The 24,941-nt window shown below is 38.7% G+C and overlaps 1 protein-coding gene across 2 annotated transcripts in view; it reads left to right on the top strand.

Annotated features, from left to right (window-relative positions):
- Window positions 1-24,114, top strand: part of arl15b (ADP-ribosylation factor-like 15b) — a 51,525-nt gene extending 27,411 nt beyond the window's left edge. For both annotated transcript variants that reach the window (XM_067398198.1, XM_067398197.1), the window contains 2 exons: window positions 4,046-4,254; window positions 22,489-24,114. In XM_067398198.1, the coding sequence (XP_067254299.1) occupies window positions 4,046-4,254; window positions 22,489-22,641 (362 nt within the window). In that variant the 3' untranslated portion in view covers window positions 22,642-24,114. The remainder of the gene's footprint in view (window positions 1-4,045; window positions 4,255-22,488) is intronic.
- Window positions 24,115-24,941: the final 827 nt, after the last annotated feature.

Below are 24,941 nucleotides of genomic sequence, written 5' to 3'. Positions count from 1 at the left end.
GTATGAACCCAATAAGTACATTGTACTTATTTTTTGATGGAAGTACATAGTAGTTAAGGCCATTTAATATAAAGTGGGGCCAACATCTTTCTTATTATTATCAATGTTGAAAACAATTGCTGCTTAAATTTTTTGTGGAAACCCTGATACATTTTTTTTCAGGATTCTTTGAATGAATTCAGGTTCAATTTCTTATTTGATTAATAAAATGTTCAAAAGTACAGAAATTTTATTTAAAACAGAAATCTTTTATAACATTATAAATATCTTTGTCACCTTAATGTGTCCTTGCTGAAAAAGTCTTACTGGCCCTAAATATCTGAATGATAGTGTAAGAAGTACATTCAAGTCATTGTAAGTATGAATAAATTAATAGATTCAGATAAACAAATTGAGCATTATGTCATTGACCCATAGTGAATAATATCTACAGAAACATCTTTAACAACATTTGAAATCATTATTTCACATATGATCTTTTGAAAAGTAATCTTTGGCAAAACATCATCTGACACAGTATGAGGAATATGAATGTTATTTGACACAGATGTTACATGAGGAACCAACCAGAAAGGATACAAACTAATTTCTTTGATGACTAATAGTTTTCTCTTCAAGGTAAATTGAACCCCAGGAAGCACCAGTGCTTGGATGCAGCACGCAAAGGAAATGTTTCAGATGTCACTCGCTCACTGAACCCAGAGCCATCTTGGCCCGCGTTTCCTTTTTCGTATGAGTGATGGGCTGCAGCTTTGAATCTGTCTTTAAAATGAGTGATGATAAGAATAAGAGGGTGTTGAGGATGCACGGATCCCTGGGGACAGGGAGGGATGGATAGGTGAGGAGAAAAAAGCGGGATACATAAATGCTGGAACTGAGATTCTTAAAGGGAGGCGTTTTCACCTGAGCCATGTGTATTGAAGCCTGTAGAGTTAGAAAAAAGAAAATGTCACCTTTTAAAAGGAACAGTTCACCCAAAAATGAAAATGCTGACATCACATACTCATTCACATACTCATGCCGAACTTGTACATAGTTCCGTCAAAAACACAAAAGGATTTTTGAGGAATGTAATAGTTGTATTTTTTTAATGCAATTGAAAAAAAGCCAGGGTGGATATCAAGATTAAAGTCTACATGACAAGTAAGTTCACTGTATCTACTTTGTGAATGTATGTCGTAGATCTTATTGTGAATGATTAATCTATGCATGTTTCTTTTTTTCTTTTTTTGACCTCGTAATGGTTAATCAAAATGTCAGGACACGATCTTCGGTGAAAATGAAAGACTTCTCTGTTATGACATATGCAGGACTTTCCAATCATTTAGTCCACTTAAACCCGCCCCTCCACAGTTGACTGCTAGTGCGCATTCATTTTTGAGTTCAATGGATGAACCCAATCCAACATTTTTTTCTGAGATGTACACCACAATATGGAAGGAAAGATCCGTCGCTGCTTTCATTTCTTTGCAGCTTTAAATGTCTGTTCCTTACAAAAAACTTGAGTGCACGTGTTAACCACATTCATGATTTTTTTTCTGGTGCTATTGCATCTGTATTGGAGCATGAAGGCTTCAGTCCCCAATTTGTTTTAACTGCATGGAAGAGCGCGACTGGCACATTCTTCCTTTTGTGAAGAAAGTAAATGATTTTTGAGTGAACTAATCCTTTAAAAGTGAATTATTATAGGAGATTTTTTTGGTGAGAAACAGACCACATTTGGAAAGTCATCTTTAAATTGATGAACCTCTGAAATCTCTTTGAAAACCGGTATAACTATGTCCTATTTTCTTTTTAAGCATTTTGGAAACCTTTCTTCCAGACCTCCAACGGGTTCAGCTCAGTGTCAGGGGCCTGCAGAGCGCGACCTCTTTTTCCCCAAAAACAGCAGTGTAGGGTTACGGCTGGGACATTAACCTTGAACCTGACGCGGAAGGCTCATGTCACACTTTATTGATGGAGGTTGTGTGCCTGCTTGACACGCCGGCTCTCCCGTCGTTTCCGCCGTGGCCATCGAGACGGTTTACCGTTTTCTCATGTTATTGGTTGGTCTGCCTGTCTGGCCCGTGTTTTGGGTCTGCATGAGTGATCTCAGGAAGCCAGGAGACGTTCAAAGTACCGCTCTGTCTGTGCACATTTCCCATCAGTGTCACGATGACACCCTGTGCGATCTGCCAGGCTGACAGGCGCACCAAAGAAGGGAGCCCCACATGCTCACATTTACCATCTTGCAGCGGCCATCTGAAAGCACTTAGCAGGCTCTCTCTCTTTGTTTCTCTGGACCCCAGCCATGATGTAATGATTTCTGCGAAAATGTGCTTTAGTTGCATTATCACATGAGATTGTAATGCACCGGGCCGTAACTGATAAATGCTGTTTTGTTCCGTCACATTGTTCTCGTCTTAATGCACATGTTTATGCATTTGAAATGAAAGTAAACCGCTGCTTTTCAAAGCCCAAGATTCCACAAGACCTCCCAGTGTTTTGATTTTATTTTCTCAGCCAGTAGATGGAGACTTTGAGTAAAATTATACCACAAAGACAATGTTGATGCACAGTTGTGACTGATGGGATGTTGTGTTTGGGAAAAACCAGGCCATATAGGAAAGAAATATCAGGCTGTATATGTTAAGTAATTGTGCATTAATATTTAATAGTGCTTGCTAAAATGGCAACAGCAGATCAAACGCTTCTTAATTAGATGAGTCAGCCTCGGACATGGCCTGTCTGTGAGGATCCCAAATATTTATTGTGAGTCACAAATTATCTAAACATCTGCAGAAAACATTATTATTTCTTTGGACAGCTATCGCAAAGTGTGTTTGCTATTGCTGTCAGGCTTGCATGTCAGCGGTTGGAAAGCTGTTGCTGAATACCACAGTGGATAATACCTAATGAGAACTGGAAGTATTACATTGTACATCATACACAGCGATGATATCGGGGAGTCGAGCTCTGAAACTCAATCTGATAGGTGGAGTCTGTTTCCAAACATGAACCGAGACCTCTAGAACAGTTTTAGTGCTGATAATTTGGCGAGGCATGACTAAGAGCTCAATTTGTGGTGTGACAAAGGCTCAGAAGTTTGGAAGTGGAACCGTTAAACTCGCGTCCAGTGTGTTTAGCGAGGGGGGGAAGAAAAGGATTGCGCAGCTGCTTAGTGTCAAGCAAACAGCTTATACGTCTTGGCCGAACTTCAAGAGCTTTGAATAAAGCTGTCGATTACTGTCTGGCATTGATTTAAGACACCACCTTTTCAAATAGCATTCTGTTTATTATTTCATACTTTAAGATGAAAACTGAGAAATAAAGCTACTTTTCAGGGCTGGAGATGATGCACACGAGGCATGCTAGTAATTAATACTGGCGCATTCCAATCAGAAAACTCACAAGGACAAGAGGTATAGACTAACTGGTCTCTGTTTTTTCATGGTTAGGGTACAGGCCCCGCAGTGACTCACTTTAACCAAAGCCATGCTGCGCTTGTGTGTCTTGGTGGCCACATTTTTGTACCCCCAAATTGCTGTGCACAAGAGAAACCATATGTTCACTGTAAAAGTGGGCCCATTTGAACTGTGCTGTAGACTGGCCATCAGAAGAAACCATTTTAATATGCTCTCAGGGTCGACTTTAAAGAAACACTGTTGCGTTGAGCGCTCTTCATTTGGACACGGCTTTTCCCACAGGCCTCCCCGAGTGAGAGTGCGAGTTGGCATGCGTTTTTGAAGTCATAAAAATACATAATGCAATATCCGCAATGATTTTTGAAAGGAGGTTAGGGTCCTCACCAAATGCATTCCAGCAATGTTCGAACTGATACTGTGTCGAAACACGCTGTAGTCCATTTCCCGCTCGGCTGCCAAAAAGTTTTCCTGAACTTCTCTCTTCTTTTTTAAAGCATTGCGTTGTTTGCACCGTGGGCACCATCTGATTTATGTCTGACAGGAAAACCACCTTTTTTCTGTGAAGGGGTAAATGTGTGTATTAAATGTTATGACTTCCTTTCTGCGATCCTGACAGTGTGAATTTATGTTTTGTGTTGCAGGAGCGGATTCAATTAAAAAGTACTGGAGCCGGTACTACCAGGGCTCTCAGGGGGTGGTGTTTGTTTTGGACAGTGCTTCGTCGGAGGAGGATCTGGAGGTGGCGCGTACGGAGCTCCACTCGGCCCTGCAGCATCCGCAGCTCTGCACGCTTCCCTTCCTCATTCTGGCCAACCACCAGGACAAACCTGCTGCCCGCTCTGTACAAGAGGTAACCCGATACCAGCTTAACACTTCCCTTCCTCACCCTGGCTAACCGCCAGAACAAACCTGCCGTCCGCTCTGTACAAGCCGTAACTTTACACTCGCTTAATACTCGCCTAATACTTCCCATCATCATACTGGCCATTGCCACTACGACAAGCCTGCCGTTCGCTGTGTATAAGAGCAAACTTAATATTTGCTTTATAACTTCTATCTTAATAAACTGGTCATACACTCCGTACAAGAGGGTTAGTTTAAAGGGATAGTTCTCCTAAAAATGAACAATATTATTGCTATACTCCAGGACATTAGGTAAAAGGAGATTTATTTTAGAAGAATATGTTTGCACTCTGTCACTGACTAGATATATTTAAAATAAAGTAGGCCACATTTAGATGGTAACATAAGATATTTGGCATTATCAGGACCCACAAATATTCCCCCATTGCATTATTATGCATTATATTCAACATTATAGGAAGTATTAACACTAAAACTCTGTAAACTTGAATTTTTTCTCTGTAATTTTCATTTTTGGTGAACTATGCACAACACATATTGTCACTATACATGATACGATATTGTTGCATTTTTGTATTGCGATATATTGTTACTCCCTAAATAATAGTATAATAAACTGTGTTTTTTTTTGTTTGTTTGTTTTGTTTTTCAGCTCAAAATCACACAAAACTGATTTTTCTCTATAAAAACTGTTAAGGTAGAAACATAGACGGCACATTGAGTATTACAATTCTTCCCATTCTTTTTAATAATCTGTAAGGTGTGGGCACATTAGAGAAATTTTCACAGACAAAAAAGATCCGTTGTTTATTGTCAGTTATGTAGCGATGTTTGAAGCGCAGCTCAAATGAAAGTCACTTTCAAACCAAGCAAATTCACATTGCCAATTTGCAAAATCTGCGCAAGGAACTTTTCACCCTCGTGCAAAACTCCCAATCACACAGCTTTATACAACTTTATACATTTGATGAGATACAAAAACTTTATATGACTTTGGAGATATTTATTGTACATTTTAAATGATAATCGCATTAGGCGTTGCTCCATTTAGGGAGGTGTCATTGCTCTGCTGCAGTTTATTCTCGCAGGATTCGCTTGTTGTTTGCAAACACTGACAGGCCACAAGACATTCTCCCACAGATCTGCAGCACCCAGCTTACCCACTTTCTCAGGCTTTCCTGACAATAAGTCTTTGTATTGTTGGGAGCCCAAAATACTGGTGGTGTGGGGAAACACTACAGCTGTTGTCCCATCTCATAAGAGTGTATTCATTTTACCGATTGCTCTATTTGAGATTCTGTCAAACATTGTTTCAAAAGCAAGTGGCATCAAAATTAAGATGAATTGCTGACCGCTGTTAGTAATAGCAAACAGTTGGAATGTGTGGCATGTCTCTGCTGTCACATTTCTATTTTAATGGTCCCCTTGTCACTTTTATGTTTGGAGGATTGAGTTACTCAGCCTGTGCGTCTTTCCCTGAATGATTTGGTGTCTGTGTGTTATTTGGCTGATACCATGCGTGTTGGTTTGTGTGTTCGTGTGTGAGTGTGCATGTGCGCACATCTGCTCCGAGTGGAGAAATCGGTCCGCGGGCTGCAGGGTATCGCCCAATGCACAGAGCGCTAATTAACTGGCTGAGAAGTGGTCCTGAGTGAGCAGTAAATATCTGCCTTTGGAGAATAACACATCCCTGTTCACTGATGTGTGTCAAAACGGGGCTTTTCAGTTGGCAGCGACACTCGCTCTCCTTGCTGGAGATGCAACTTGGGTTACACAAGATCGGACCTGACCAGCTTGTTTTCCATTTAATTGCTCTCAATCGATTTCAAACTGGATCAGATCTCTTGGACCTCCTATGGGCATTTTCTGAAAGAAGAAAAGATCCAGAGTGCAGAAAACAGAAAAGGAGCTGGTCAAATATTTTTTGGTCATTATAAGGGATAAAGTTCCTGCCAGCTTTTTAAAACCAAAGCTGTTAAATTAAATTACATGATATGTGGCAAATTATATCAAGCTGATTTTCCAATCCCTTTTTTAATGTTAATTGACCCTTCGCCGGGAGTTTGATTGACAAACGATCTAACCAATCATAACGCCAGATCCGCCATTTTGTGCGACAAAGCAGTCAGGAGTTAGAAGATTAACCTCGGTGGACTTGAACTTGAAAAATGGTGTGTACTGACGTCTTTCCGAGTTTGAAACAACATTCTTTCTCGTGTTCATTCATGTTTATTTGATGCTATAAATTAACTAGTAGGAAGAGATTCATGAGCCGCTTGAGCTGAGGCGCTACAGCGATCTGTCACGACACATTAAAGAACCACAAAACTGTTTTTATTGTTCGAATAGTGTCTGGCCATTCTCCTCTGACCTCTGGCATCAACTAGGCATTTTCACCCACAGAACTTTTGCTTACTGGATATTTTCTCATTTTTGGACTATTCTCTGTAAACTCTAGAGATGGTTGTGTGTGAAAATCCCAGTAGATCAGCAGTTTCTGAAATACTCAGACCAGCCCGTCTGAAACTAACAAACATGCCACATTTGAAGTCACTTAAAGATTTAAGTGACTTCAAATGTGGCATGTTTGTTGGTGTCAGACAGGCTGGTCTCAGTATTTTGATGCTAAGTAGATTGTCTTTGAATGTGCCTACATGCCTAAATGCATTGAGTTGCTACCATGTTATTGGCTGATTAGATATTTGCGTAAACGAGCAGTGTATGTGTACTTGGGACAATGTTTGCCAGATATGTAGTCCATAAGACTAAAAGAAATTTACTCTGCACTGCAAAGCAGTCTTGCTGTTAAATGTCTTGAAATACAATCCTCCCTCTATACTACATCATCTGCACACGCAAGTCTGTGGAGATATTTCAGATAGTTTTTCATTTTTGCCAGATATAAATTGCTAAATGTTTCAAATGGTGGTCTGCCTTGCATTCTGGTTTGCATGGAAGTGGCCTGTGAGCCAGCATCAACCTGTTTTGTTTTATATTTCAGGGTGTGAACTGTGATGGATCGTCTGTCTTGCCCTGGATGACCATTTCATAATGCGTTTTATTCCAGTAAACCAAGTAATCCACCTATGTCAAGAGCTTTCACATATTTTATTGCCAGGGACCCCCAAATATTAGGATCCCCTTGTGAGGGACCCCCTTCCTAAAATATGCAGGCAGCTGTATATTTTCATGTATGTAGACTCATTTTAAACTTTGTTTAAAATGTCATGCTATTTATAAAGACAGCGCGTTGTTTGCAAAAATGATGATTTGTTTTATTTTCTCTTTTAATAAAGCCTAAATAAATTATTAAATTGTTATCTGGAAAACTATTTAAATGGAAAGTTTTTTTTTTTAGATTAAATTAATAATATTTGTTCAGCTCTTTTAATGATTAATGTAATTTCAAAACTATCAGTTCTAGAAAAATACAATAACATCTCCATTTACAACAAGTAAAATGTTAAAATGTTGCAAGGAAAGAAGTATGAAGAAATATATTTCGCAACTATATGCATGTTTGTTTTTGTATTTCTTGCTGGTAAGAATCATTTTGCATTTGTTTTATCTCAAATTTGTCTTGCAACCCCCTTGGAGTCCCTGAACCCCAGCTTCAAAACCAGTCAAGCAAGGACAGATTGAGGAGATCTAGTGTGACTAATTTTTGTAGGTTGTCCCATGACTGGTTATATCATCTGATTGTCTTCTTCTGAATCCTATATATCAAGCACAATCATGTTTCTTTGCATGAGGAGACTGGTGACAGGACATTAGACAGCTTTGTCTTGTTCTTCATTAGGATTTTTGCTTGCTTGTATTGTATTCTTTCTGTTGACACTTGCACATAAATACTTTGATTTACAGTAGGTTATTGTTATGAGATTAAGTTAAAAAGAAGGACACACGTTCAGCACATGTGCAGTGATGTGACCATCTGTTCTTCAGCATGAAGAAATATGAACTCATAAGTGAATCATCAGTACAAAAGCAGCACAGACTTGTTTTTTATTTTATTTTATTCATTGATTTGGATTGAGCAGAATGATTAACTAATCATACTACAACCATTTAGTTAAAGGATTAGTTCACTTTCAAATGAAAATTACCCCAAGATTTACTCACCCTCAAACCATCCTAGGTGTATACGACTTTCTTCTTTCTGATGAACACAATCGGAGATATTTTATCCTGTTGCATCCGAGCTTTATAATTGCAGTGAACAGGGTTCACGAGTATGAGCTGAAGAAAGTGCTTAAATCCACAACCATCCATCATAAACATGTACTCCACATGCCTCCGGGGGTTAATAAAGGCCTTCTGAAGCGAAGCAATGCGTTTGTGGAAAAAAAAAAAAATCCATATTTAACAAGTTATGAAGTAAAATATCTAGCTTCATTCAGTATTCAACGTACGAAGAAAGTGTAAAACTCTTGCAGTTCAAAAACCTTACACTGCATCCTACAACTGACACAATGCCAATTTACACTTTCTTCCTAACATGAATACGGAATATTGACCAGTTTATCTTGATTTAAATAATGTTTAGCTTTAGTCATTTTAGCCACATTGCACAAGGCCAACTAGTTGACCAATCATTTAGACAACCCAATGACTAGTTAAATTTGAAAATATTTTTACACATCACAAAACAAACATATATTGTTGCGCCTGTGCAATTCAGAGGCCTGTTTCAAAGAATCAGACAATGAGAAAAAAAAGACAGACAAAACATTGTAGGCAATGCGCCTGCAATTACTTTATTACCTCTGTTACATTTAACAATGCTATCTTATATTTCACGAAAATCACAATCACGAAAACAAAAACAGAATTCAATCTTCGCAACTCTCTCAGCCCCTCAGCTATGAAATGATAATTGCCAGTAGGTGGCAGGGGTGGCACAGACTATTCGTCCACTTTAATGCTCTGCCATGACGTTTTAAGCTTGACGTCGATTAGTCGCTGACTCACTGATCATGTGATTTTGACACTAAACAACATGGCCACCTTGCAGAAGACCTTCATACTGTTCTGACTTAATGTTCTATATTTTTTCTAACTGATTGGACTAACCGGTTTTCTTATAAATTACGATCAAAACTCCAAAAACTCCCATAGATTTACATTGGCTGTAATACTAATGATGTCCTATAGAGGGGGGCACAGGATACAAAATCTTTGAGTCTACTTTTACTCTCCATCGGTTAAAATTACAATATAAATGCATACTCCGAGTGCGCTCCACAAGTTATGTTTGTTTATACCATCTAGATACTCAATATTGATCAGGTGTATGCACATTTTAAACCGTATTGTACAGATTATTTAATGGACATTCTAAACCAGTGGTCGCCAACCCGTCGATCGCGATCGACTGTTCGATCTTTCTCACTGTTACAGTAGCTCCTGAAAATAACAGAAATATGAGTACAAAAATACATTCCATTTCTCCAGTGTCTGTACTGCATATTTATTTTTATAAAGTTTTGATGGCAGTGGCATTTTTATTTTCCTCTTACCTCTGAATAAAGTAGCTATTTATAAGTGCAGTGCTGCTTTGTTTACAGCAATAACCAAGGAAACGCTTTATCACCACTCTTCCATAAGCGCCACCTGCTGTCAGAGAGTGAATTTGCGTCACATTCAGACGGTTTTTGTTTCATGCTTTTTTTTGTGTGTAGCATTTCACAAAAATAAAGTCAGACCGTTCTGTTTTTTGCTTTAAACCTTGAAATTAAATCTAATTCAAATCAAAAACAACTGCTCATACAACGTGTGTAGCATCTTTGTTTGGATCGAGATTAAAATGCAGTGGTTAGCCTACCTCTATTTAAAAATAGCTAGATATTTTTGTTTATAATAAAAATAAAAATATCTGCAACCAGTGTCGGAATCTCCCAATTTGCTTGTAAAAATCTGAAATCAGAATCTGAATTGGCCATAGAAAAAGACAGCCCAGATTGTATTGAGTATTTTTTTATCAGTTCTTCAATAGTTAGATCTTGTCTTTCATAAAGGTCGAGGTCAGTGATCTTGGGTTTAAAAAGGTTGGTGACCACTGTTCTAAACTAATGCGCTGATCATTGTAATGCGCACACATACAGCTGTTATTTTCAGTGTGCTTTTTTTCTGTGTTGCAAATCATTCCCATCTCTTGTGACGTCATCAGCGATTAGTCGATGTCCACTCGACTTAATCATATAACAGTTGACTTTTTAAAAATTGGAGGTCGTTCAACCCCTAGTAGGTTGCGGCAAATCATTCTCTGCGTCCAAAATCAAATACTTCCCTACTATATATTATGTAAAAAAAAAACATACAGCAAAAGAGTAGTATGTCTGATGACCTACTACTATCGCAGAGATTCTCAAGTGCGCATTCGATGGGCACTTTCCTGTCCCATGAGGCCAGGAAGTGAAGCGTAAGTCACAATACAGTAACATGTACTTCTGAATTTCATTCATATTACCCATATTCATGCTATATATATATATATATATTATATATAATATAGAGCTTACTTTTTTTAATACTCGCAAAGTAAATTCAAATTTAAAAGTAGTACCTACTCATACAGTATGCGATTTCGGATGTAGCTTATAGTGAGTTGAATTGAGAGTAAATTGAATCATTCAGTCAAACGATTTGCTCAAAATGGCTGATTCATTCAGGGACAAAGCAAGTAAGAGTGAGTCAACGTGTCATTCTAGACAGATTCGTTCAAAACGTGAATTCATTCAGTAACAAAATTGACACAGTGTTGCTTAGAGGTACGCAATGGTTCTACTGTTTGGAACTATTTTTGTTTGGCAAAATAGAGCAAAAATTTACAATATTGTGTCTAAAATGTAAGTCACCTAATATTAACTTATTGTTTGTTGAACTGCTGTATAAAATCAAAATGACATTTGCAAACATGCTCATATTCAGGAAAACAACACTCTTGCTTGTGTGGTATTGATTATAAATATTAAAAACAAGAACTTATACAGAGACATTTTTTGCACCATATCTTGGATTTTGGGGACATTTTTAATAATTATGGTGACATTTTTGCTTCAAGCCCCCATTATTTTCTCAGGCAGAGGCCCCTTCTGCTGCGACACCTGTTTCAAGTGAAAAGGGTGAAACAGCAAAGCCTACTTCTACTGGTTACAAGCACTTAGCTTGAGACTCAGTTTTGCCCACTGTGTTTGGTTTGGGATTGGTCAAGAGTAAAAATTTAGTACTAAATTTATTACAATACTAAATATGGTGCAGGAGGAAAGGTTTGTGATTTGTATGTCTGAAAAATGAGAATTTCAAGAGAACCCATTTGTGTTGACTACTAGATTTATGACTGTTTTCCACTGTGCTTTGTGAAGATGGGACAAAAAAAAGTAAATTTAGGACCTGTTGAGATGTGTGAGAATAATACAACTGATTGAAAATGTGGCAGTGGGGACCTATTGTATTGAAATTAAATAAACCAGTGCACAACTATCTCAACAACCACATGAAAAATAATGTATAATTCTCTCCTTCTTGTGTGCAAAATTGTGCCAAGTTGACCAGAGGCTTTTTTTTAAGGCTGCTTAAGGGGACAAATGTAGCCATTCAAAGCGTATTTTGATGATTGAGATTTAAAATGGAATGGGGAATTTCTTTACTTGCAGATATGGAAATCTGTCATCATATCATCATTGGACTGTTGACAGTCCAGAGCCAAATGGACAGGGAAAAGTTGTGACAACATAAAATTGATGAAGATCTAGAAGAGAAAAGCCAGTTAGGCATTTAGTACCATTCAGTTAGTACGTTAACACAAGACTAGATCCAAGAAGTGATGTGAGAGACCGGCTCAGTTCAGTCAGTACAAAACTGGAATCTGTGTCCTTCGTGGTCACACAGCAATCTGGGTCCGAACAACAGACCCGTTTGTTGTTTTCCTCGGGGGCTCGGAATTTGCTCAGCCGACATTGGCATGGTTTTCAGTGCTGGGTGCCAAGGCCAGTGTCGGATCAGCAGGAGAAACACCATTCTCCCTCATACCACACGCACACACTCACTCCACTGTCTGGGTGTCTGTCTGGCTTTACACCCCTTCCTTAGTCTCTCATGTTACTTGCTGTGGGAAAGATCAGTGCTGTCCATTTTTGCTCCTTCTCTCACTCTCTCTCTCTCTCTCTCTCTCTCTCTCTCTCTCTCTCTCTCTCTCTCTCTCTCTCTCTCTCTTTCTCTCATTTTGATCATGCAAAGAAGCTGGTGCCTAATGAACCCCATGATTTAGACCAGAGGCTCTTCACTGGTTTCGCTTCAGGACACAGTTTGATATTGGACATGAAGTGGCAATCCAGCACAGTACCAAAATCGTGCAAATGTAAACAAAAAATGTATATAAAATCAAACACTTCACTGTGTTCCTATATTTATTAATGATAGTTTATTAATATTACCAAGAAAAACTCAACAAGCTTTTCTTTATACTTTGAGCAGGGAAAGAATCCCTTCACTCCACATTTTGGGAGATAATCAAAGACTTAAAGAGTTCTGTTTTGCTTGGCCACAGTGCAAAGGAAAACAATATGTAGCCAACAGTGTAAAATGACGACTGTAAGCCTTAGTTTTTTTTACATTGGCTGTGGACTGACTAAATGCAGAGACAGTAATCCTCATATGACTAGCGACTGTTTGCCTAAGGCAGACAGCATGCCATGTAATTAATATTCATGAGCAAAAATGTTAAGGTCACGATGCAGATCTTTGCATAGATTTTCTCATGGTTTTGGAGAATCAGGGAATGACGCATAACCTGTCCATATTGTCTTCTACCACCAAAATAACAGACTTAGATAAAATGAAGATGCTTTTCTAAACCAGTCTTACAATTCTTAGATTATGCATTTGATTTTTGTTTCAAACCACCATTCTAGTGTTGACCATTACAGGTGTGTGTGTGTACTTTTTAAATCCCTTCCTCATGCTTACGAGAAAGACTCTTGTATCTTTGATATGGTACCCCTGGAGCTCTATGGTCCTCAAATCTAAGGGCTTGGCAGTTGAAACTCTACCCAGCAGAGTCACAGTCACCGGTGTAATTTACTGCCCCCGTCTCCCCATCTGCTCTTTTGGAAGCAGCTCCCCCCATGCTCCCCCCATGCGGTATTGGAAGGGGTCAATGTCTTACCTTTAAAAGAATTGCCCGGTTTTCCCCTGCATGACCCACACCCCCTCCCCTTCTCTTGTGGCTGATCTCACTGGGTTGTGATTTAGAGTAATAATAAAATTACCACTGCTCTGGAAGTAGACAGGGCACCCGTAACATCTGGCTCTAATAAAGTTATGACTGATAGAGATGGATGCACACAGAACCAACATGAGTGGGAGATACACAGATCCCCAAGCTCCAGAACTGGACCCGTTTCAGATGACGGATTTCTTTGAACCCTTTCCACTAATGCATGCAGGTACCGTTTTACATTGCTTTCCATACAGAGAGAGCTGGAAAGCAAATGTATTTGGTCTTTGGCTTATCAGCCCTCTTCATGTCCTCACTGACCCTCTCAAACTTTTTCGATATTCAGACCATGCTTGCTGAAGGGTACTTTCATTCCTGGACATTGCTTTCTCGCTAAATTCATTTAGCTACACAATAGAATTGAATCTCAACATGTTGACCAACATTGAGCAATAGGATGTACAGCATACCTTATGGCACTTTATGTAAGTGGTCCTGAGTAGTTTGTTGTGAATCCCTAAAATACATGGGAGAAAAGGGGCGAGGAAAATCTTAGAGAAGTCCTCATTGACATCAGGCGCCATCAATTGAATGTTTTTTTGGGGGGAGGAATTTTTCCTCGTCCTGAAAGATGTGTTTGAGACATGAAGACAAAGGCTATCTTGTGTGCCTGAAGGAGGCTGAACTGTGGTAGATCTGTCTGGCTTGATGGACTCTGTATTCTGTCTGGCCTCGAAAGAAACATGCTGGCCAGACGTTATTGTGTGGCTCGGCTAGCAGCCTGACTCAGGGCATTCTGTTGAGAGAGGTCATTGGTGCTGCCACATGGAGTACTTCTGTCTGGTGGCAGTGCCCAGTGTCTGAACAACCAGCAGCCGTCTGCTTGCGGACCATATGGTCATGGATCCTGGATAGACGATGCAGTTGACGTATCCAAATTCTTGCAGTCCAATTGTGCGTTTTTGACAGTGTGCTGTATCGAGATTACAGCACGCAAACCAAAGAATATGTTTTCATTGTAATCATGATATATAATTTATTGTGCATGGCGTACAAAGCATATTAAAGGGGAACATCATGTACTAGAATATCTTTTATGGTTTCATGATGGTAATTAGTGTTGTTTCCGCTGCACTCTGAGCAGATGCGTCACTTACAGTCTGGCAGTTGATGCCCACCGTCTGTATAGAACAGACTGTACAAGCAAGACATTTTCTGCAATAGGTCAGACCCAAGAATTGACGAAAGAGCTCCAGGGTTTGTGTGACACGTTTTAAATTCTAGCAACAGTAGCACTACACACCACAGACCAGAACCCAGTGCCCTGTGGTCAACGCATACCGATCTTCCTCTATGATGGTGCTGGTTGTTGTTCGGTGCGATCTGGGAGTCTTATTGCAAGCCGTCCGCATTTCCAGTGATTTGTGCACAAAAAGCTGATGTCTGACTAAAGGTTTATCATTTGTTTGAAATTGCATTCAGCATTTTTTGGCATATCTCCTCATTAGTCTTTTTTTATTCGTTGATTTCTCTTTAAACTCAGAGTGGAGTTTTCAATTCTGGTACTAGGGATTCAACACTTTGCACATTTTGCATGTCAACCTTATTTAACACATCTGATTCATATCATCAGCTTGTTAGGAGAGCTCCATGAACTGAAGTTCTTGTTCTTGCCAAACTGTTGTTGTTCAGAGAACTTAAGGTTAACCTGGTGACTAAACATTTTCATGCACCCATTTCCCTGATGTAGTAGTCTTCTTGATCCAGGGCCAGTGCAGAACCAGTTTTTTCTGATCTGCAGTGATTCAAGAATAGGCACCTGTCCAGGAACCAGCATTATGTAAAAAGGGGCACTAGATTGCTCATCATCTTTGCTTTATTTCTACTTTTGCAGACCATAGGCCGCAACATCCATTCTAATTGAATTACTTCTCCCATGAGCAACTGTTACAATAAGGTATTTTTAACCAATTTGATTTGCAGTCCTGTGAGTCTGAACAGCAAGCCTTGCCTAACATTTGCTTTTGAGTGTGTTACCCTAGATGGGTGTGAACAAGTGCAAAGGAAAAGGAAATAGCTGGGGTAGTCTCAAGGTTTGGATTTTTGTCTATGAATCACTGCTGATATGGCCTGGGGCTCCCAGTTGGAATTAAGTTTAGGTAAAGTGTTGTTGAAGATATCCAGTGGGGCAGGTTCAGCTCCTTTTAATATGTTCCCAATGTTCTGGAGCCAAACTTCACTTCAGTCATCACCGTAACTCAAACACATGCTTACATAAGAGCCGACCAACACTAGTCATGACAACGGGAAGTTATGCTTGTTTGGGGGGGTCATGGCATCGGAGCAGATGGTCTTTTTCATCTCAGGTGTATGGAGAGATCCAGTGATCGCGATACATTTTGTTCTGTACCACATTTGACAGCGTAAACTATCTGTCTATTGCAGCTTTTTCTCTTTGCTCATGTTCTAGATTTGCAAAGACGTTTCTGTCAAGAGAGATTGAGCAATACATAACGCACATGTATACACCTCTAATACATGCACATGTATACCCGTATTGCTTGGCCAGCACTTTTTGTTTTGAAACTTGAACACGATTTTGGCTGAAGCTCTTGTTCTGAGCTACTTTGTCAGGAATGTTTCTTCACTGAGGAATCCCCAGCGACAGGGCCTTCGTTGCCCTGCATGAAATACTGTTCCATTTATTAATATGAGGAAATCTCTTTAGAAAGGGAGTGCAGCCTCCAGCATGTGAATAGAGGGGGCCCATGGAACTGCTGTGGTTTGCTGTGGAATGAGCCTGATTTAACACATGAATAACAGAAACTAGAGCTCTGCAAAACAACTGGACAGAGTCTCAACTATTGGGGGAGGAGGTGTACTCTCCATCGTTTGCTTCAGCTCCATCTTTGGCCTGAAAAGCTTTTCATGTTTTTCTCTTCGAAACTGATGAATATCACAATGCTTACACATTCCTATCTTTAGAAACTCATTCTGATATGATCCTTGAAATGACTTTCCCAATGGTAATGTTTGCAGTATGCTGAAGAAATTAGCACTTTCATTGGGGAATTTCTCCCTTTTTGGGGAGCAGATCTGCAGGTGGGTCTGTATGTGTGTGATTAAGTGTTCAAAGTTCAGAGTCTGATGGATATCAGATGGATTTGTTGATCATAGTTTGAGTGGCTTTGTTGATATGGGCTAGCCAGCAGGTCACCTGTCAGTGCCTGAGGGGGTGCATCTGTGGGTGTATGTTCTTTCTTTGTGGGTGAGTTCCTCAAGTGAAAGTCAGTCCACACAAACGTACAGGGCAAGAGGACAACTGATTGGCGGTTGGTAGTTGCACCAATGAGAGACCTTGCGGTCCTGCAATGCTGCAGTTAATTAGCTCAATCCCAGCTTCTTTTTATCGTGTTGCAAGTCCAGATGTGAACCGTCAAGCTTTACGCAAATTGAGTTACTGTAAATCTGCTCTATGACCAGGCAAACACACTATGAAAGCGCATAGGCCAAGAGGCTTGTTCACGGCCCCTGACCTGGAACCTATGAGCTTCTGACTTTGTGCAGGGGCATCGGTAGTCAGGTCTCTGACAAAGTGATTTAGTCACGGCTTGTCTCCAGTAAGGGTTTATCCCACTAACACCGGAAAGACTTTATATCCAAACATGTCATAAAGAAAAAGATCTGCAGTAAACCAGGTGTAAAAGCCAATCGGGCTTGGAGAACGTGCAGATTTAGTTGGCGCCATGTGAGCCTTGCACATGGCCTAAGGTTAGATTCATCTTAGGCTTGCTCAAGGTTTCTCAGTAGGGATACATGCTAAAATTTGTGTAATCATATTTGTGTGCTGAGACCGATATCTGATTCCTTAGAACAACATCTACCAATACTGCTTTTTATTTTTACTGACACATTTTTTAAAACAAGTATAATTTAATTGGCAACTTCAAAAAGAAATGATTTTATTGCTATGTGCTGTCTCTATAATTTATTCAGAATTTGACTATTTTGTTTTTTGATCATCCTGCAAATCACAATTTAATTTTCACCTTAGCCACTGTGGATATTTTCTTCACCACATGAGTTTGTATTTGTCAACAAATTTTGATTGACAGGACATAATTGGCTCTGATCATCAGCTGCTTTTAAACAAATGTCCGATTTTTAAAACATTTCACTGCGTTTTGGCCTACCATTACATGTAAACAATGCTTTAAAATCTCTGAAAACAGGTTTTTGAAAACACTTTTCAAAATGCTGTCCTTAATGTGCATGAACAGTTGAAACAGATTTTGGAATAAATCATGAGCACCAGTTGCACATGGCAACAGTTGTTTATAAAAATGTGCTGGAATTTGACAGGAAGGAATTTTGACAGCAATAGTGGAACACTGGTTTGTATTTATGTGGTCATTTGTTATAGATAACGTTTACAAGTCAGTCTACAATTGTTAAATTATTATACCACTATATGGAGGAGTATGCATCCGTTAATTATTGCGCCAAGGATGGTTTTATTATTGCGAGATACGCGGGTCCGTGGCTCTACCATTGGAAAAAGCATAATGGCTAACTTGGATCATGTGTGCCTTGATAACCAATCACATCACATACAGCCTTGATGTCATTGAATTTCGTTTAGAGTTGTGCGACAGCCATACACTGTGAAATGAATGAGAAGTGCTGTAAACTGAATTCTACCTGTCGCACAATTGTCTGTGACTTCTCTCATAAAACATTGTTTTCAGTGTGAACTCTAAAAATAGATGAATCCAAAAGAAATGTTTAAGAGCAAACATGTTAAAGATTAGCCGATGGGATGTCAATTCAAATTCAATGATAAGCTATTTCCTCTCAAAAGCAGCTCATTAAGCGTAGTGAAGCCTCTCCATTGACTTCAATTAAAAAAAAAAGAAAAAAAAGGCCTCTGGTCTCTTTCCCTGCGTTCAGCAGCATTAGCATGCGTTATGCTTTTTTTCAGCTACGGTTGCAGGCTTGCCTTCGAATGGCTTTGATTACATTCCTAAAACATTCTTCAGTGTTTTTTTTTACATAAAATCTTTATAGCACAATATCGCCAACTACTGGCCTGGCATGGTTGTGTAACAGCATTTAAAGTATTTTTGTGTTGTTGCATGGATGCTGTTTATTGTGGACAGGATTAAAATTAAAAATACTTTTTCAGAAATTTCCATATAGATGTTAACAAAGTACAAAGCACTGCGAAAAAAGTTGACCGTTCTGACCCATGTCTTCTGTGTTGTCTTTTTAGCAATTGTTCAGGGTAGAGATAATACATATTCTGCTGCATCAGCTGCCATCAGACATACCAGCACTCTGTATCAGTCTGTATCATCTTTTTGAAGTACTTTTCATGAACGTCACTGGCAGTTCGCCCTAAAACCTCCTGTTTTTTTGCAAATGTTACACTTGCTTTAAGTGTGGATATGTTTCACTGTGAAACAATAGACAAATATGGCTTTGCGTTCCAAGTTTGTTCTTGCTCTTCGAAGCAGCAGGATTGGGTAATTTTGTAGCAATGAAGTCCCAGACAGGGAAATCTTAATCAACATTCTTGGCATAATAGGAAAGCTTTGGCTCAAAGGATGTTTTGTTTGATTATTTAATTTATTTTTTTCCTTTCATTGCACTCTCAAAGGGAAGTAAAAAATTCCAACGGCTTTTTTGGCTCGTTCCCTTTGGCTGTCAGTTAAGCTCAGTGTTTGCCTAGATGTGACACTGATGCCATATATTTCAGTGCTGTGAGTGAGTTTAAATGTGAAATCAGAGGCCAGGCTTGAAGAAGTGCTCCCAGTGGGGTGGTCTCTCTCCACAGCATGGAGGTTTGGGACTGAGCCAATCAGGTGACGAGACAGGCTGGCTTCCAGAAACACCGCCAAAACAAGAGTAAAAAAAAAAGTGTGATTCTTTTGTGTCAGGAATAATGTGAGTGCAGCATTTGAAATGAGATCTCTCGGCTTTCACTTTTCACACCTGTGCTAGTGGCTTACTCTGTATTTATTCTGGGCTTCTTTAAGTCCCCCAAGGTCAGAGGTCAACGATTTGGGTGGAAGCATAAATTTGGAGCTGGAGGGGAGAAAATCACTTTGACAGGGACATTTTTGGATGTTTAGGTGCTGTTGTTGTTCAAGCAAAGGTTTCCTGCAGATCTTTAAAGGGTTCAACCTAAAATTGAAATTTTCTGTCATCGTTTATTCAACCTCATGACATTTGAAACCTTTTTGACATTCTTTTTTTCTGTCGAACCAAAATGAAAAGAAATTTTGCTAATTTGTCTCAGTGATATGTCCATAAGTGGCGTCCAGTGTTGTTATCCCTTAAGTTCTTACTGATGAATATATAGTAAAGCATACAGTGAGCCCAAATTTAAGCCACATTTATGAATTTCTTTGCAAGATATAACAAAAATATACAATGTGGTATTTATTTAGAAAAGCAAAATTGCTTTTCAGTATTATGAGTACTTAGATATTCACATGTTAAAGTGCACAACACCTCTGGTTACTCTGATAGAAATGCAGAATATGTTTGCTACTTTGTTTGTAATTTTTTAAGTATAGTTTTGTATATAAAAATACCTTTTGAGACCACTGTACATGGCACCTGGCTGTTTTAATTTACAATGAGATGATCTTTCCTGAAGGGCTTCAAGCTTGGAAATAGCTCTTGTTTAATTTTTCTGTTTGTTGCTTTCTATTGTTGCCTTGGAAATTCTGAAAACACAGAGCTGCTTATAATCAGAAGAAACATGCTTTATCACATATATGCTGTGATCACTCAAGTACTGTGAAGTCAAGTGCTCATCATGTTTGCTTATCATATAGGGTGATAAAAAATATAATATTTCTCTCCTGTTACTTAAAGTTTTCCTCCACATTATCTACCATAGTGAACACTGATCACATTCCTGTCTCCACTCCCATTTTTGCCCCGTTGAAAAGGACTGGCGCTAGTACTACAAGTTTGTCCTCATATTCCCCTGGCTAATACATTGGAATTTCTTGGCCGATACTGCATACTTTCTAACTTCAGTAGAATAAAGATCTTGTTGTTTTATTTTGGAACTCATTTATAGATGAATATTTACAGATACAATTCATCCTGCGTTCTTATTGGTCAGTAGGGGAAACTTGTTCCTAAATAATAAACCCAGCCAGTTTGTTGAAAAATCTTGTTTTGATCTACAATCTGATCTCACGATTGATTTGTAGTACAGTGCTAGTATATCAGTTACCCAGGTAAAACTAATTACCCAGGTAAAACTCATCCTAGCAATGTCGTTAACTAGTCATGCTAACTAAAATCCACCTAGCATTTGTTAGCATGTACGATGATGCTTTGCAGACATGCAAATGAGGCATAAATGAAATAAGGTCAATTACAGCAGTGGTTAAAGATAAAAGATGTTATATTGGACATCACAAAAATGGTTTATTCAACAAACAAACAAAAATGTCCTTAAAATCAATTAACAATTACCATGAACTGCGTAGACATAACAATTATCCCAGTTCAGTCTTACTTTTCTGATTGAAATTAGACCAATCTACCTGTTTAGGTAACTTAACTAAAAAAAAAAAAAAGTTATGGCCACTCTTAAATTAGATGACTTGGATAACTTGTTGAAGTTTATGCAGCTGGCCATCCACCTATTTTTATGCAAATTTTGGGTTATTGCATACAAAAACGTTGGATGGAAACAAAATTGTGCATATTCTAAAAATGTGTATAAAAAACATATGTGCTCAATTAAGGGCACACATTATTTTTTTATTCTATAAGAAGTCATGCGCATAAACTAAGATGAAAATATGTTTACCGAATAAATCCCGATGCGCAAAAAAAAAAAAAAAAACTTTGCCTCAACAGATACTTTCTGACACCGTTGCAGTTGGATAACTGGAATAACCAGTTATCCAATTTCATCGCACAGCATCTAAAATGCTGATTCGATCATTCTGAAATGCCTGAGCCTCCTAGAACTGTCTCAAACGACCAAACACCAGGTATTCGAATGCAAGATAACATGACAGTGTTTAATGCATTTCATCTGCGTGCTCTGAGAGGAAAATAGAGCCATATAGTGGCTTCCCCGATTGCAGCAACTTGCATTTTTATTACAGATATTTTGCACCAATTACCCAAGAAGTGGAAACCACTAGCTTTCCTGTAGCTCAGTGGTTAGAGCATGGCACTAGCAATGCCAAGGTCATGGGTTCGATCCCAGGGATTGCACATACTCAGATACAAATGTATAGCATAATGCAATGTAAGTCGCTTTGGATAAAAGCGTCTGCCAAATGCATAAATGTAAAATGTAAATGTGAAACACTGCTTTATTCGCATTCAATTTTGCACATCAGTTAAAAGATTTTCTTTCAAATGAAAATTACCCCAAGCTTTACTCACCCTCAAGCCATCCTAGGTGTATATGACTTCTTTCTGATGAACATAATCAGAGAAATGTTAATAAATATCCTGACGCATCCAAGCTTTATAATGGCAGTGAACGGGACCAGTGATTATGAGCTGAAGAAAGTGTTTCCATCCACATACATCAGAACACCTTTTTTTTTTTTTTTTTTTTTATTAAACTGAATTAAAAACACTTTTACTCCCAGTTCATCGACCGTTTTTGCAATGCGGAAGTAAGCTATTTCCTGTGAATGTGTGAGATTTCCAATTCATTACATGCTATAGGGAAATAACTTAAAGAATAACACAGTGCAATAAATAGTGAAGCTATTTGCTCTACATTCCACAATTAATTAAAATAGTATGATAGCAAGTACGAGTTTCCAACATCAAGAAGCAAAACAGACTGTACAGCTAAAATAACTGGAAGCAAATGACACCGGAAGCCTCGCACATTCAAGTTACATATGGCCATGCTGCTCTTACATTAAAACTAAGGTGGATAGTGTAAGAAGTTTACACTAATTGAGCCTCGGTTCTTTCTCTATCTCTTTATTTCACACACAGATAAAGAAATACTTTGAACTGGAACCTCTGGCACGAGGCAAGAGCTGGATTCTGGAGGGAAGCACGGTGGACAACATGGATGTGGTAAAGGAGAGCTTTGGTCAGCTCATTCATCTGCTGGAGGAGAAGGATCAGGATACAGGCAGGATATGACCCAGGGACGACATCCCAGCATCCCTCAGACACTACCGATCGCCAACTCACCACAGGCCAGCACATCCCAGGTCGCCATGGCTGTTGTGTAAACTACGTTGTTACTTTAACTCTGTTACTGTGGTGAAACTTATTGAGCCATGGAAAAATGGACTTTGGTAAATCCTCACGTAAGGATGCATATCTGCAGAAAAAGAAGGTACTTCAGCCCTGAAGTTTGATACCTTCTCTCAAACCACACGTATTAACCCAGAACACACGATTACCATTGTCAGTAAAATGGTTATATCAGTTCTTTTTAATACTAGTTGCACATTGCTACTAAATAGATGATTTATGCTTGGTCACGTAGGGCAACTGGACGTCATGTAGTCCGTGGTTTCTTTTCTTGAGTGATTGCGTGAATGCGTGTTTGAGAGAGAGTGAGAGATCCTAGTTTGTACTTAAAAGCCTTAATGTGAGTGTTAACGTTTCAATGTGTTCTCACAAATGACAGTCTTTCGATGTAATTCAAATATGCTGTCTTAAATATTTGTGGCTGTGAAGTGAAAAGTGGAATTATGAGTGATTCCTGAGTCGTAAAAAAATAATAAAATCTTCTCTTGTCATATAAACAGCATGGAGCCGCATTCGACTGGATCTTTAGAGTGACCTATAAACGCACATTTTTGATTTAACTGAGGACACAAAGATGTTTTTATAACTTGGTCTTGTATTATTTCAAAGCTGAACATATCCAGGATTTTGCTCATCTTTCTCTTTATCTTGGATGGTAATGGTTGACCAAGCCCTACTGAAAAATATAACAACAGGTTTGACTTTGTCTTTTCACCATAGACACTAAAACTACAACAAGCCCCTCTAGGTGAACCATGACAGAGCCTTCAATTTTGTATGCATGATGTATTGACCATGTGCTTGTTTGGATATCACGTTATTTGTTTTTGAATTTTTTTGTATTTCTGTTGGCCCTGAATGTAAAACACTCTCTTTGCATAAGCACACCTCCTCTAGTCTCAAAGTCCTTCCATTTAGATGAGTTTCCAGACACACGAACAAAGGAGGAATCGAATGCAAGAGCAACCAAACTGTTCACGTGCCACATCAGCCACACTTCCGAAAGCAACTATACTTTGAAAAACACCTTGAATGCATATTCATCACCAAACTCGGGCATCATCTTGTGTTTTATTTATATCTACTACAATTTTATACCCTCAGAACCAATTCAGCTGCCTTTTTGTAATTCAAATATTTGTACATTTGTTACAGATTAGTCTCTGGAGAGGACATGTGCCTGTCTTTGTACTGGAAGGAAAACAAAGTCCAAAGTAGGTGGACTTTTAGCAGTTTACCAAGGTGGCATCAAGTCATTCACATGTTTGACTGTGTTTATGTGTATTTATGCATAATTTCCACTGAGTAACATGGAAAATAAAGGCAGAAGAAGGACAAATGTGTTGTCTTTAGTCATTTACTTGTAGGATGGAACCGTGTCTCACTTTTTTGTCTCATGAATAACGAGATGAGAACATTATCTAGACTTATTAACCTTGACAGACTGTAATTGGGGTCTTCAGGGGTTCTCACTATATAATATAATTTCCTGTCTTATGGTGTGTGTGTTTGGCAAACAAAAGTTTGCAAAATATTTATAATATTTTAACAAAAACGCTTCACTGCCTTTTTCCAAAGAAATAATAATAGAGATTGTGGCAAACTAATAAGGTTTTGTTTTCAAGAATTTCAATCTTTTAATGGGGCTTTTTGCTTCATGATATCAAGAGCCATCCTGATATTTTTGCCCCTAAAAATGATTAATTTTAATTCAGAAATTAAAAACATGCTCATCATAAGAGGTGAATTAAAGTCACTGTATGTCATTGACCCATTTGACAGTAAGTATAGCTGTTCTTCTTTGATATTTTCTCTTGCTTTGGTCATCTGGATGGCTTTGAGCTCTCTTCTGACTAAGGCGCAAGGAACGCCGGCATCTCTGTGGCTCATCTGCACAAAAGTGATTAGTCATAGTGTTTCCCTGTCTATGGATTAGTCATCTACAGTGATTTCCAGCTGTCCTCATAACCCACAAACTGTTAGGCAGTTTCATTTCATTGGCTTGTTGGGATTTCCATAAACCAGACTCAAAACAAGATCTAGAGCTTAATTTACAGATGACACATTTTATAGATGATGGGGTTGTATAAACAAAACAGAGATGGGGAAAAAAAAAAACATCACAAAATTTCTTTACATGGGTAATTCACCGGTTGCAAAATGTGCTTTCAATAATTCCTGGC

This window comes from Chanodichthys erythropterus, chromosome 10 (assembly GCF_024489055.1).
Source record: "Chanodichthys erythropterus isolate Z2021 chromosome 10, ASM2448905v1, whole genome shotgun sequence".
Lineage (NCBI taxonomy): Eukaryota > Metazoa > Chordata > Actinopteri > Cypriniformes > Xenocyprididae > Chanodichthys > Chanodichthys erythropterus.
The sequence above is the reverse complement of the archived record's forward strand: the minus strand, read 5'-3'. Positions and strand labels throughout refer to the sequence as shown.